This window comes from Egretta garzetta, unplaced genomic scaffold (assembly GCF_000687185.1).
Source record: "Egretta garzetta isolate BGI_Z169 unplaced genomic scaffold, ASM68718v1 scaffold463, whole genome shotgun sequence".
NCBI classification, from domain to species: domain Eukaryota; kingdom Metazoa; phylum Chordata; class Aves; order Pelecaniformes; family Ardeidae; genus Egretta; species Egretta garzetta.
In genome coordinates this window covers 503556-517767 of record NW_009259188.1, presented here as the reverse complement: position 1 = coordinate 517767, position 14212 = coordinate 503556, and the positions used below count along the sequence as shown (strand labels likewise).

Below are 14212 nucleotides of genomic sequence, written 5' to 3'. Positions count from 1 at the left end.
CCAGCATCTGGACAAGGCAATTTCATTCTGTACTCACTGTCAAGAGAGCAAAGCGGAGAAAGGGCGGGCAGAGGGGGGAAGATGAAGAGCTAGAAAGTAAACTTCTGAAGTCCTGGAAACATCTGAAGTTAAGTGGGGTTTAATGAAATAATTCAGTCAATGGCTTAGCTCTTACAGCTCGGGGATGCTACTTCTACCGTGACCACGTAAACTCCCAGAGGGAAAATATTCTTCTATCAGTTGATGGCCAGAGAGAATATAACCAATTTGCTGGATGTCACAATTATATAATGCAGTTTTGCAAGCTTCCAGGCTTGTGAATGAAATAACATCCCAGTAGAAGGAAGCTGTTTAACCAAGATTATGTCCAAACCCACACAAGGGATGCAGGTATTTCAGGCCAGGAAGATGAAAGCTGGCATAGATTTTCTGGTGCAGCTCCCCCCTGCCCCCCAGGAGACGTTACCACTACTTACAACCCAGAACACTCACTGCAGTTCTCACAGTCTGAAAGAAAAGGAAAGAAAATACTCACAGGCATTAAAAAGTGATTTAAGGAGTTCCAAGTGGCGGATAAAGGCGTTCAAAAGAAGAAATAAGCCCTGGCCATCACTGTCAGGATGAGTGATGGTCTAAGAGGGTAGAGCGCTGTACTGTTTTTTTGCAGTATCACAGCAAACCTGAGAGGTGCCATGCCAAAGAAATCAAATTGTGGAACAGGCAAAGGAACCCATCTACTGCAAACCCATTTCTAATTTCTACCAGAGCAAAACATAAACCCCACCCAACCCTGTAGTGCTAGAAAAGAGAAACAGTGGCAAAATGAAGCCATACTAGGAAAGTTTTGGAGTGCCTGCATAGCTTAAAATAATTCTTTTTTTTTTTTAATGAGAAAACCTACTATGCAAAATGCTACAAAATATTATTTTATTTCTGTCATTTGAGAGGTGGCAGGCAACAGTATGCCCAATACTGTCTTTAAGTCTGGGGATGAGGAAGCAAAGATGGGCTAGAGAAGTAGAAGGAAGCCATGGATGAGAACGTCCTTTAAAAGCAAGCACAGAGCTCTACTAAGTTTGGCGCTGCCATTACACTGAAGGAAATAACTGGAGGTGCCAGGAACTGCCACACCAGATACCACCTATTCCTATTGCAGACTCGTCTGGCAAATCATCTCACCCTCAGCATCAATATTCAAATATTAGGATCAGGGATCAAGTTATCACCCTTTTACAACAAGATTTACATCCTGCAGAAAGCAAAGCTCTCGCTCTGCTAGTGAGGCAGGTCCTGTGCCTGACAAGTCTTTCACGTGTCAGCGCCCAGACCAGCGGGAGACTTTTGCTAGCAAATTTTGCAGGCACAAAAGAGGGGGAAAAAACGAAGGCACAAAGACAGACACTGAGCCAACAGAGCGTGGGCATCATAGAGCTGCCAAACACAGACAGGTGAGGAATGTGAGAAATTCTGCATTTTTCTTGGTGCGCCGTAGAAACACGGAACTAGAAGAAGAGTTCAAGAGGTCAGTCTGTCCAGAAAAACCCTGACAAAGGTTTGTCCTGATTGTCCCCATGGTCTTGATGACACTCCTCTTCACACTCAAACTAAACAATGACCCTAACCTTGCTGCCAGTTTCCAAGAGGGCGAAAGGCAACCTGCGGTATAAACAGCAATCTGGGTGCAAAGGACTAAATATCCACTTCCATTAGCAGAAGCAACAGCCTCAGCTCCTCTTTCAGTATGGCATCTAAAATTCTAGATTATACTCCAACCTAGACCCATGGCAAAACAATACAGGACTGGACTGTTGAAGTCAAACGTCAAATTTCAGCAAGTCTAGAAGAAAAACTCAATTTAAAGAGATTTCTGGAAATAAATATAGACATATTCAAAGTATATTATTTTCAGTTAATTTCATGGTCATAATCTAAAAATATAATAGAAAATAAGGTTAAAATTAGCACACTGAATTTGTGTAGCTTAAGTTTAACTAGTAGAAACTAACACCTTTTAATCCTGCTTAAGATGGAAGTAAATTGCACACCAGTTCCAAAGGTACTTCAGATGTTTTCTCAGACTAAACCACTAATCACACAGTCATTGAGACTTCAACAAATTTAGATTTCATGCATATCTATTTTGATATTAAGAGATCCATGAGCATTTTATTTACCTTCTCTATAGAATCCTCAACCATTTCATTGAAATATTTATTTTATGACAGGAAAAGGACCTGAAGGACATAGACAATGACAGGAAGAAATGATTTTTCTCTCCTTCCCAAAAACCAGCAGGTGTTAGACACTCTTTATGCACCATCCAATGAAAGCGGTAAAACAGTCAACAAAATTCTGAACATTTTGGCATGATAAAATACACATAAGAGGAGTCCTGTGACCTCACTAATTTGCAACATGTGAAGAGGGAGAGAAATTAAACTATGGTCCCCTATCTCCTTTTTGGCTTTTTTGTAAAAAGTAAAGTTAAAGAACAAACACTTGATTCCATTCCCTTCTGTATTATGTAACTTCTCCTCTTTGGTAGAAGGGGAAATACCCTTTTCTACTAAAAGAAGTTAATCTACCTTTCTATACTGAGAAACTGTGATTCATTTTCCCGTACAGCATCTACTTCTCCTATACAGTGCTGTACTAAACCTTTCTCGGTTTGGGGGCATTTCCCTCCCCCTGCAAAAGAAAGCTCCATTGTTGATGCCACTCAGAACAAGCCATATTGAGAGACACAGCAACAGTATGGTATTACCCTTGCACATCCCTCCAGATAACATCAAAGCTGCTTCCAAGTCCTCTGCTTATCTTCTTACTCAAAGAAAATGAGTAGAAGGACAGGGCTCTGGGAAATCCTTGAATTCCCCAAATTCTTTTCCCAAGAACATATCTCCAAAAATGTAAATAATCTGTACAAGGGCAGCGTACCACCTTTCCCCTCTCCCCAACCACCATCACAATATTCCCAAATACAAGCTGTAATCTGAGGTCATGGGAAATTATCAGGAGCTATTTTTACAGCTTACCATAAACTTATATGAATCAAGCAAACAAAAGAGAGGTGGCGGGGTCAGGGGGAATATAAGGAGGAGAGTAGGAAGAGACTAGAGTTCAGAAAAAGTTCAAGAATCATCATGAGAAATATGATGTATGCTTTTTCTAAACCAATATTAGATTCCACTCCTATCCTGCTTATCACACTTTTTTGATTTGCTAGTGCCAATACTGAGAACAGAACAAGCAGCACATGCCCCTCGCTTCTCCCCTTTTTCACTTCAGTCTGTTTTACTCTGAGATTATGGGAAAGGGTGTATATGCCCTCATTCTTCCAAGAACAAAAGTAAACTAAACTTGGAGACCCTTTAAATGTGAAGTCTTGCTCAGCAATCTCTGCATGCTCAAAGACCAAAAACCCAACCACACTGGGCTGACAAGACTTTAACACACGGCACACCGTGAGGGAAATACCTCAACTTCAGGAATAGTACTAGACAGTTCCTACTTGTATATAGTTCTTCCCCTTTACACATCATTGTTCTGGAGTAGAAGCAGGATAACCCACAATAAGCTACTTCTCCAGCTCAGACACTCAAAAAGCATGGCTGCAGTTCTACCATCCAACTCACTGGGAGCTGCATGCAGAGGAAGAAAAACCCCTGCTGCAGGGTTGCAAACAAGAGCTTTAAACCTCAACAAGAGAAAAAAATATTAGGCCCCTTTAGCTAAAGGGTGTGTTTTCTTTATATGCAGATTGAATTAGGGAAAGCCTCTTTGAATATGTGAGTAATAAATAGGAATGTCCTCTTTAAAAGCTTGATTTCTCTCCACCCAGTCTTGAATTCACAAACTAGAAATCAGGTATACAAAAATACACAAACAGAAAATACTTCATCCACCTTCTTCTCTAACTTAAAAATTGTGTCTATTTTACTACCTGATAACTATGCATTAAAGATTCACAAAATTTAAACCTTACCTTTTGCAAACATTGGCAAAATATCTGGGCTTCCCCAGCTCCACGTATATTTACTTTCATTGAAAACAGAGTCAAATTCCACCGGATTCTCCCTCCATCCTGTTAAGCAAACATACCTGTATTTAAATGAGGTCACCAGAAGATCTCATTGACTGCTGAGACTGACAGTCCATGCAAAATGTTTAAAGCTTCCCTTATATTATTTCACAATGAACTCCACATCGTGAGTCTTGGGTTTACTTCCATTTCAACCTCTATTTGCAATTAGGCCCCCATTCATTAAGAAGTGAGCTGAAAACCCAAGCCAATCTCATTATGCTGGGATTCAAACAGACAAAACACACAGCTGGTTTACCTTCTAAACAGCTAAAATTCTCCTGAAATCTAAATCCCCTGGTGTCTGAACTCAGCTTTTGGCATTTTAGGCAGTAAATTACACTCATATATTTCCAGTAGTCATGTTCCACCTCATCACAATAAAACCTTCAAGATCTTCCGTTTCCATGACAAGGCAGCTGACAGAAATATAGAGATGGTCTTAGTAGCAATTCCTGCCAAACTTGCATTTGTAGCAGATCTCGGAAGAACCTTTTGATTAGCAACACGGACAAGACCAAGTAATTCCTCTTACCTCCCCTGTCCAAAACCAACACAACATTACAAGTGTTCAGGCCTGGAAGCCTGGGGGAAGGCAGAGACCAAGTCAGCAACACGAAGGTTTGTTCCACATTATTAACCACCTAGCAATTATTCAGCTACGACACTGCAGTTCGTTTCTTGTTTGCGACATCTGCTTAGCCATCTCCCATTATATCCCAAATGATAATTAAAAACTCTGTTACATGAAGAGGTCACTCCATAAGCTACTTCTGCTTTTAGACTCAGGGTGCTGTATTTTACCATGTTACAAAATATTAACTTATTGCTAGCTATGAAAACAGCTTACATACTAAGAGGGGGAAAACCATCCAAAATTATACTTTTCCATATAATCTTGGTACACAAACCACTATGCAGGTATTTACCAATAACCATCTAGAAGCCCAGCACATCACTAAAACACCTTATTTTGAAGGACAGCATTCAAAGCTTTAGGACCAGCATACCTTTAGCAACTGCACTGACATCTTCATAAAATCCAGCTATAAGCGCAACGTGCCCTGGCCTGGATTCAGTTGGGACTCGCGTGTGAGAGATTCCCCAGCTGCCATTATTCTCTAGAATACCCCTGAAAAAAGGATACAAGGCAGTTAATGCTTAAGACTTCTTGAAAGTACAATGAATTGCAGATAAAAAGTGACAGGTAGATGCGAGGCAGGAAATGCAAAAGAAACCCAGACTAAAACAGATTTTCACTACCACCTGCTGTGCAGCAAAACAAGCAGAACATTAACTGGCAAGTAGTTCTATATCATAACACCCCACAGAGAACATTACTGTTGTGGCCCATCAGCACTGCAAACAGATGAGTTCAGCTGGTGTTCTAATACACTTAGAATTAACATACTTTTTTTTTTTTTTCTGCTGCTTTCTGCTATAAATTATTTTCCCCACCTAAGAGATTGCTTTTGCCTAGTGTTACTTTTGTTTGTTCTTTCCATTTAGCTTGAAAGTTTCTAGCTCAATCTTTTTTTACTCACTAAATGTACTCAGTTATAATTAGTTCTTGTGACCATGCTTGCCTTCATCTCTGGAAGGCAGCATCAAGAGAATTTAAAAAACTTGTAAATCTAAGATGCAAATCATTTCAGCAACGTGGAGAAAATTTAAGTAACCTTGTAGCTTTTGCAATTACACCAAAGTGAAGGAGAATACCGTCTCACCACATGTACAGAAATAGATAAATTGTCTAGGGCTTATGCACATACAATAGTTATAACAGAAAAAACCCCAAAGAAAATAGAGGACAAAGCCCAAGTGTAAGAAACAGCCTCATAAACTGCTCTTGTCTGCTGAAGATATGAACAGCTGGAGCCTGTTGGAGAGCAAGCGGTGGCATTACCATATGCTGTTTTCTTGTCTCCATCTTCTGGAAGAAGAGAAAGATTCACTGCCCACTGTCAGAGCAAGGGAAGAAAGAAAACAAAACACACCAGGACATACCTTATACTAGTGTCTAGGAAAAAAGCAGCAGAATCTTCTGAAAAAGTTCAAAGCAGTCTTTAAGAGTCAAATCTACCAGGAAATCGTATTTTTGTTGTTAATAGTACAAGCTACAAAATTTGCTATATTTTTATTGGATGTGTTTTAGCCTAAGTGGATTCTAAGCTGATGCTTGGTAACTTTATTTTTAACAGGGATTTTATACAACTGTTACAAGATCTGAACATTCAGCTCTAAATATATTTCTCACTAATGAAGTAAGAATCAAACTACAGCCTAAAATTTCAGGCTCCACTCTAAGCTTGCAGGATTCAGAGTTTTCTTGTTGTTTGTTTGTTTGAACTCATCTTAGACTTCATATTCTCAGGCCTACTTGAAAACTCACAGGAATATTTAGAATAGACCAAACGTTACAGTGAAAAATGTAAAGGTGATATTTATTCCTAGCTCTCATCTCAGCTAGGTTTTAAAACAAGTTGTACTGAAGAAAGTACTAATTTGAAAAAAAAGGATTTATGCATTGGTTAAAGTGGTTTCTGATTCATTCTCACTGGCAACTGATCAAAATGCATTGCACTAACATCAGCAGAAGATTTAAGACAAAAATAAAACACTTTTGGCCTCCTCACACTTCATTGTCACAACAGGTAGGAAATTGTTTTAATTAGAATTTGATTTCTACCGAGTTGGAAAGTAATCCTTTACCTTTGCAGCCCCACAAAAGCATCACAGGATCTGTACGCAACAACAACACACATCAGGCAGAAAAAATATAGCCAGATATTGTCATTTACCCTTTCAAAATTCATTTAGATACTTTGAATTATTTGAAAAGCTTTTACTCAGAAGAACCATTTTAAAAAAATTAATTTCCTTGATGGTATAAACATTAGCTACCCATACTAACAATGATGAACATGAATATGACACAGTAATATGGCTGTAACATGACAGGCAGGGAAGAAAACATCTTCCCCAAAATCACCACCAAAGCAATTCAGACCACCTACCAACCCTCACAACTATCACAACACTGCTGAAAAACAGATTTTTCAAGAATATTTGTAAGAGAAAAGATCGGCTCCAAGCCTAATGGTTATTTATTATTCGTTTATGTACCTACTAAAACTTTGCTTCCATTTATAGCACATTGCTACAAGAATGGTTCTTGCTCATTTAAAGATAATTTTTCCTCATTAACAATGCAGTAGTTCCCAAAGTGCTCCACCTGGATGAGACAAGTAATCTGGCTGTTATGTTGCCCAGTACTATAAAGCGGATAAGGGACAGAACTCTTGGCACTTAGGAATGACTGTGCAGAAAAGTGAACTTTATATTAAATTGCATATATTTCAGGTTAATATTATTGAAAAAGGAAAGCTCAGACAGCAATAACTTGGCAGAATAAAAAAGGAAACACTTCCAGCACCCAACATCTGATCTTGTCGACCTGTTTATGAGGTTACTTTACAAAAGTTGTGTAGCTCAAAGGTTCAGTGACAAAACACTGAGCCTCTTGCTTTGAAATTGTAGCAGTATACGTAATAGAGCTGAAGATATGCCCTGGACTGCCTGGCCCTCCACCTTTCAGAAGGCACAACACTCCACATGTTTCTTCTTTTCCTCCTCCCTCACATACACATGCTCACACACATGTATTTATATGCAGAATGAGAGACGAGGAGAGAAATACAGATGGCACTTCAAACCTCTACTGGCATTTTATCCCACTCAGTGACCTACCAGCGTCTTTGCTTGTTAAAGGCAGTTTTTCCCCTCCATTCACCCATGTACTCTCAGTGCAGGTGACAATGTTTTACTTCTACAGATTTTGAAATAGGAAGTCCATAACTCCACAAACAAGGTAAAGCAAAGACAGCAAAAGTGCAAACTTCCTAACACTGGCCAAACTAATACGTGTTTTAACTTTTTATTTCTAGATAGACATGGTAATGCTGAATGGCTGAAACTGAAAAACTCAAACCACTTAATGGCAAAAACATCCATTATAACTCTTTCCTAGCCACCACCCACCACTACTTGTAGGGAGGGGGCCATTATGATATTCACACCTTGTTGATGGTGCAGAAGACTGACAGTTCTACTGCTCAGAGAAGAAACTGCTCTGGAGGAAGTGTGAAGACCACTGCTAAAAGACAACATGGAAAACTCACACTGATGTGGCAGACATCTGCCAGTGGCAGACAGGACCTTACAAAAACACTAACAAAAGGAGAAGCAGGTACAAGTAATCCCATGTAAGCTGGCAAGTGCTGTAACAAAGGGCTCCTCAGATTTCTGTAGCAAACTGCAAACACCCCAACCGCTTCAAATGATTGATTATTTGGGGTTTTGCTCTGATATTCAAGCCAGACCGTACTACTACACAAAAGCAGTCTTATTTAATACTGTCTACTTTTTTTTAGTCTAAGAAATTATGTGGCTTATGATCAAATAATTATCTTGATATAAGGAAACGGGGAAGGTTGGTGAAAATTAGTTTTAAGCACTCAGGGATACGACTTTTAACACTTTTTTGGCAGGATTCGTTTTTCACAATCTTAAACCAAATCATTCCATTAAGCAATCAGACACACACTAGAGAGCACAAGGGAGGCAGCAGGGTCACGCATGCAGGAAGGGTGGAACAAATAGGAAGTGGCAGCCTGCTGTTAGATCCATTCAGGCCATCTTTTTCAATCATTCCTTAAAAAGCTTCCTCAGTAGCTTAGAATTAGAAGATAAGCACGTTAATGAACTACTACTCCTAAACTGAACATCCAGGAAGCAGTTTAAATTAATGACTCTGTTAGGCTTCAGAATTGATACCAGGCTAATGTCAGTGGAGAAAGTTCACACTCCTCTCAGTTACTGGCTAGCTGTAGTTTTCAGAGAACAATATTGACTCAGTTTACTCTGGTCATGACTTAGCAGCTTTACCAACAACAAGGGACACCGACTGAAATTCATGCTTTCCCGCAGGGTGTAAGTCTGCAAAGTTTGTTGCTTCAAAAGCAGAGGGAAGGCAGTACCTAAGCGACCACAGCGGCCATCAGTCCTCTTGTTCTCTTTTCAACATTACACAGAGCTGCCTCCAGAAGCAAAATCTTCTGAATCAGTAGCGTTTTCAGATGGACTTACCTCAGGTAAGGTGCTTGGGTCGTATCATTGCCGTTCAATTCATACAGCGAATCTGCCCGCAGACCATCAGCAACAAAGAGTACGAGACGTTTTGCTGGAGGCGGCAGTGGAGTCTGCTGAGGAGTCATACCATGAACCAGGGGAGAGCTGAAGTAGATGTCAAAAATGGAGACCAAGAACACAAAATGCACAAGGAGACCAGCAAGTATGAAGACTGGTATACCCATGGCAACAGCGGGCTGGCAAGGCAAAGTCCAACACTGAGAGGGAATGAGAAAAATAAAAGTTAGGCAGATGAGACTTATCTGAATCAGTATTTATTTCATTTGTTATGGAACAGGAGTACCATAACCATAGTCATTACTCAGGATCCATAATAAATCTTTGCTTCCAACAAGCTTTTTCCCAGAAGTTGTGGTCAAAAGCCTCTGCACGGCTAAATCAGACTTTCAGATAGTCATTATGTCTCAGCAACTCATCTCTGGTGTTTAGTGTAGGGTATCAGATGGCTTCAAAAGACCACTGAATGAAGCCAGTTTGTCTGATATTCCGCAGTTTTTTGTTAGCTACATCAGTGACAGAAGACTCAGCCGATGCAATGTCTCCATGATCATACTACCCTCTGCCGGCTGACTGCATGACAGCGTTGAGGTCTGCTCAGGTGAACGCAAGCCAAAAGCAGCTAGGGAAAGCCATCCTATAGCAAACATGCATCCAGAGTCGCTTTTTTCTAACTTTACTCTCAATTCTGGGCTCATTATATTCTGCCTAGAAACAGAAAACTTCTTTTAAAGGAACAAAGATGCTCTGCTGACCACAGAACACGATTCCTCCTCCAAAACAAGTGACGAAAGCACAACAGCTGAAGGATTATGTTTCATGGATAATGATACTCCCTTTTTTAATGCTTTTTTCTGCCCCGTCATCCTCTGAAGTCAGGTTAGGGATACAAATATGCTTAATAACAGCTACACTGGAAATGTACGTGTCTGCCATGCGTACTGAGGAGTTCATATGATGCCCACTGAAGGCAATGTACATATGTATATTGACTCAGGTAAGTGTGGGATCTGAGCCTAAATGAGGCTTAGTTTTGACAAAGCACTATTAGTGCTGTCCAGGCTGCTCAGTTATTTAAATATTAGCTAATTATCAACCTTAACAAAACACCACCTCCATTCACCAGTTTAGAAACAGATGTTCCTAACAGCCTGGAAGGTTCAGATATTCAACTACCTACATAAATACACACATCTCTAAAAGAAACTCCTGGTTTCAGAATCTAGTTAGTGCTTCTAAATGACAATATATAAGTTTATCCTGTTACTTACGGAATTCCAGTAGCTGGACAGACACAGTCAGTCACCACATGGAAAGACTATTATTCTTATAAATAAAGAAAAAAGGCTTCACTACCACATAACCTTAACTCTGATCAAAACTCTGAAAGATGTTTTTTAAAATAAAAATTTTAAATGGCTGGGAAAACCAGAGAAAAAAACCCACACACTAAAAAAAGATTTGAAAGTTAATATATATTATTACTTATTAATCCAAAGAAAATTCAGACCTGTATGCAATGTAACCATAACTTCCAATTCCACTAATTTTCCCTAGTGAAACACAGATGCAACAACTCCAACCTTAATCAGACACATTAATATAATAATTTCTCACTTTAGAGGTTCGGAGAGAAAACCACGTAACAAGACTGAGATAACTAAATACAATATTTTAAAGAGACATGTAGTCACACTTAAGTGATCAAACTAAACCTTTTCATTAATCAGGAATTTACAGGCTTCTATGTCTACAAGTAAGATTTCAAGAGAGACTTGGAATATTTGTAAATATCAGTATTTATTTTTTACATACTTAGGGTTCCTGCATAAATTTAAATACATGAAACCACAGTCACAGAAATACCATTAAGTTGAACACCAGACCTCATTTTAGTCAATCAGTTTTATTTTCCATAGGACTTTTTCTTTTGATGTATTTGTGTTTGATAAGAGAATCCAAACTATTCATGCCTTAAACTGATGAGACTAAACACCCTACTAAACAAAGCAGTTACTTCAATCAGATACTTGCTGTTGTATACTCCCCAGTGCTACAATTCCACAGCTTAACATATTCTAAATTCTTCTAGTTAAAGTATTAGTAACCTAATCTGTTTTCAGCATTAGCTATTCCTCTTTGCTTTAACTCTCACCAGGCCTGAGCTCTTGCTTGCAGCAAAAAGAGTGCAATCAACACAATTCAAATTTAATGCTTAGACTATACTGATCTACAGAATTAATTAAATAAAAAGATACTTTCTTTCGCAACCACAGTTTGAGTACATTACACTAGACTATGCATCTGGGCACAACATATCCAACTGCTCATCACCATCAGATGATTTCAAGACAGGCAGCTCCCAGAACACCAGCTTCTGCCACAGCCCTCACAGCCGCTCCTTCTGCCTCTAGCTTAGCTTACATTGCTCCTCTAATGCACAACATTGTGCATCATCACCATGACATAACATTGTGAAGAGCATCCTATCCGCAGGCTTACAAATACCTTCCCACAGGTATAAAGTGCTTCGAAAGCTCTTAACTGTACCTCTGCTGAATGCCAGAATGGCACCTGGCATCCCCTTCCTAATGGCAGTCTTGCTTTCAAACTACTAAGCCTTAGGGCAAGTTGTTGCAAACGAGCACTGTAGTTAGAGAAGGCTCCAATTCGAAGAACAAAGTTTCAATACAATCCATAGCACTTCTAGAGAGGCACCAGTGACCTTCTACACCTTTTCATCTTGATCAAGTTACAACTAAACTTGGTCATTGCCAGCCCAAAGTGCCTAAAGTTCATTTAAGAAAGCCTATTTGTGAAACGCAACCTCTTGAAACATCCAAAGTATCATAGAAGAACAAAACATTTTCAGTAACTGGTTTTCAGTGGAAAAGGAATTTCTTAATCACTGCCTGGGTTTCTCTGGGACTTCCAAACCAAAGCACCCATTCTACCCCATAGGGCAAACACCCAAGACCAGGCTTTTTTGGACCAAACTTTCCACAGGTCCATCCTCATCTCAGTGTCAGCTCCTCTCAACATATGCTATGCCTCTTGAAGCACACCCAGATTTCTTCTCAGCCTCCAATACTGATACATATTTGACTATTGAGAAGGGCAAAAGCAAACAGAGCCATAGATGACATTTCTTGTGGAGATCCTCTTCTCTAACAGCTGAACAGGGCAGGTGGGGGAGATCTGACAAAGCAGAGCAATGAGACTATCAGAAAAGAATGACTGTGCACATTAGTCCTCTCAAAGGGAGACAACACTCAGGGGAATGGCAAGGCTTGGGCCCTTGAATGCAGAGTTAAGTTTCTGTTTTCACCCATGATGAGGAAACATTGGTTTGCCTAAAAGGTATGGCAACATGAATGAAAATGGGCAAGTTAATTTCCAGAAAGCTTTTCCTAGAAGCAACTTGAAGACAGCCAGAGGGATTCCCTGGGCACACTGCCTGTGACAGACACTGCCACCACCATAGATTCAGACCAGGTTCTGAGCCACCCTACTGCAGATAAAACAGTAACCAAAATAACACATTCAGTCACTCTTATTCACCAAATTACAAAATGACTTATCAGAGACCCGACTAATACTACAACTGGAAACAAACAGATTCAGATATTAATGAAGTTAAGTATTCCTTGTCAAGAAAATGCCTTCACTAGGTCCCTCTGAACTTACAAGTACCACAGCCTAAGACGGACACAGGTGGAAGAGAGTTGAACAAGAGGCTGAAATGGCCCCTTCTCGTATAAAAACCAGTTTGCATTTTGAGAAAGAGGTTGTCTAAGTGATCCATTGCTGCGCAGAAACAGGTCTTGGCCAACAGTGGTTCATTTCTTGGCTGAATTGCTACCAACTGGTACTTCACACAGTTCTTTTAACTAAAAAAAAGACAGGAAGTCGAAGAAGTCAAAAATAGCATCAGAGGTACCATTCAGAAGTCTTCTTCAGTTTGCACCTACACTGGTAAGAAAAATGAAGGTGCTTTATCTTTCCTAGAGAGAGATAAAACAGTCACCCCAGCTACCATCTAAATTAAGGCAGACAGAGCTAACAAGGCCAGACCACCAGCATTTCACTATCATCATTTAATTGTAAACTTTTGGATTTCAAGTGTTAAAATACGTGTCCTGCAAATCAGAGAACAACCCCCTTCCCTAATTGGGGATGCCAAAGTCACCTGAATTCACATTTGCAGGTATTTAAGCTTCTTAAATCTAGAATGGGCTATCATCTTTTACTCTGCTGTGGAACAAGATAATTTTGTCCATGCATTTCTAGCTACTTGATATGAAGAGTCATTAGTTCAATGGATGCCAAGGCAATAGAGAAAAAAACATCTCTTCCTGGAGCAGCCATCCATCCCCCAGAACCCTACTACTAAAAGTTGATTTACCATGGATCACTGAACCATGAAAGGTAAACCATCAAGGAAGAAAGTGAAGGTAAAAGACAGAAGGACCTCTGGGATTTGTGAATGGACCTTCACAGAAAAGGTGGATTAACACTAAGCATTGTTTGTGCTGTGTAATTGCAGCTACAAGCGTTTGTGGCATGAACAGAAGAAAAAGATGAGTATCTCTCTCTTCAAGTATAAATTGGATACTTGTGGTCATCTGTCCTCCACTGCACTCTTGCATGACGGGCCCTCAATATGGAGATAGAAAGCTAAATATTTACCTTGAAAGTATCCTTTTCCTTACAAGATCTGGACATGCTTTTGTGATCTGCGATCTGAAATGTGCAATGCAAGGTCTCGGACTGCAAGTTCAAGGAGGGATATCACTTAGCCACTAACGCAGCCTCCACACAACCCATGCAGGAATAGCTGGAACTAGCTAACAGCACCTCTAAATTTGAAAGTGCACAAATTTCACTCATCTGAGTCCTCTGCCATACAGAGATCTCTTCCAC

General features: G+C 39.8%; 1 protein-coding gene across 8 annotated transcripts in view; it reads right to left on the bottom strand.

Annotated features, from left to right (window-relative positions):
- Window positions 1–9483, bottom strand: part of PIGN (phosphatidylinositol glycan anchor biosynthesis class N) — a 98097-nt gene extending 88614 nt beyond the window's left edge. For all 8 annotated transcript variants that reach the window (XR_004841604.1, XR_004841605.1, XM_009635714.2 and 5 more), the window contains exons 1-3: window positions 9230–9483; window positions 5092–5213; window positions 3986–4084 (exon numbers count right to left, since the gene is read on the bottom strand). Coding sequence is in view for 6 of the 8 variants with exons in the window: in XM_009635714.2 (XP_009634009.1) it covers window positions 3986–4084; window positions 5092–5213; window positions 9230–9456 (448 nt within the window). In the remaining 2 variants the exon portion in view is untranslated. The remainder of the gene's footprint in view (window positions 1–3985; window positions 4085–5091; window positions 5214–9229) is intronic.
- Between the last annotated feature and the right edge of the window lie 4729 nt (window positions 9484–14212).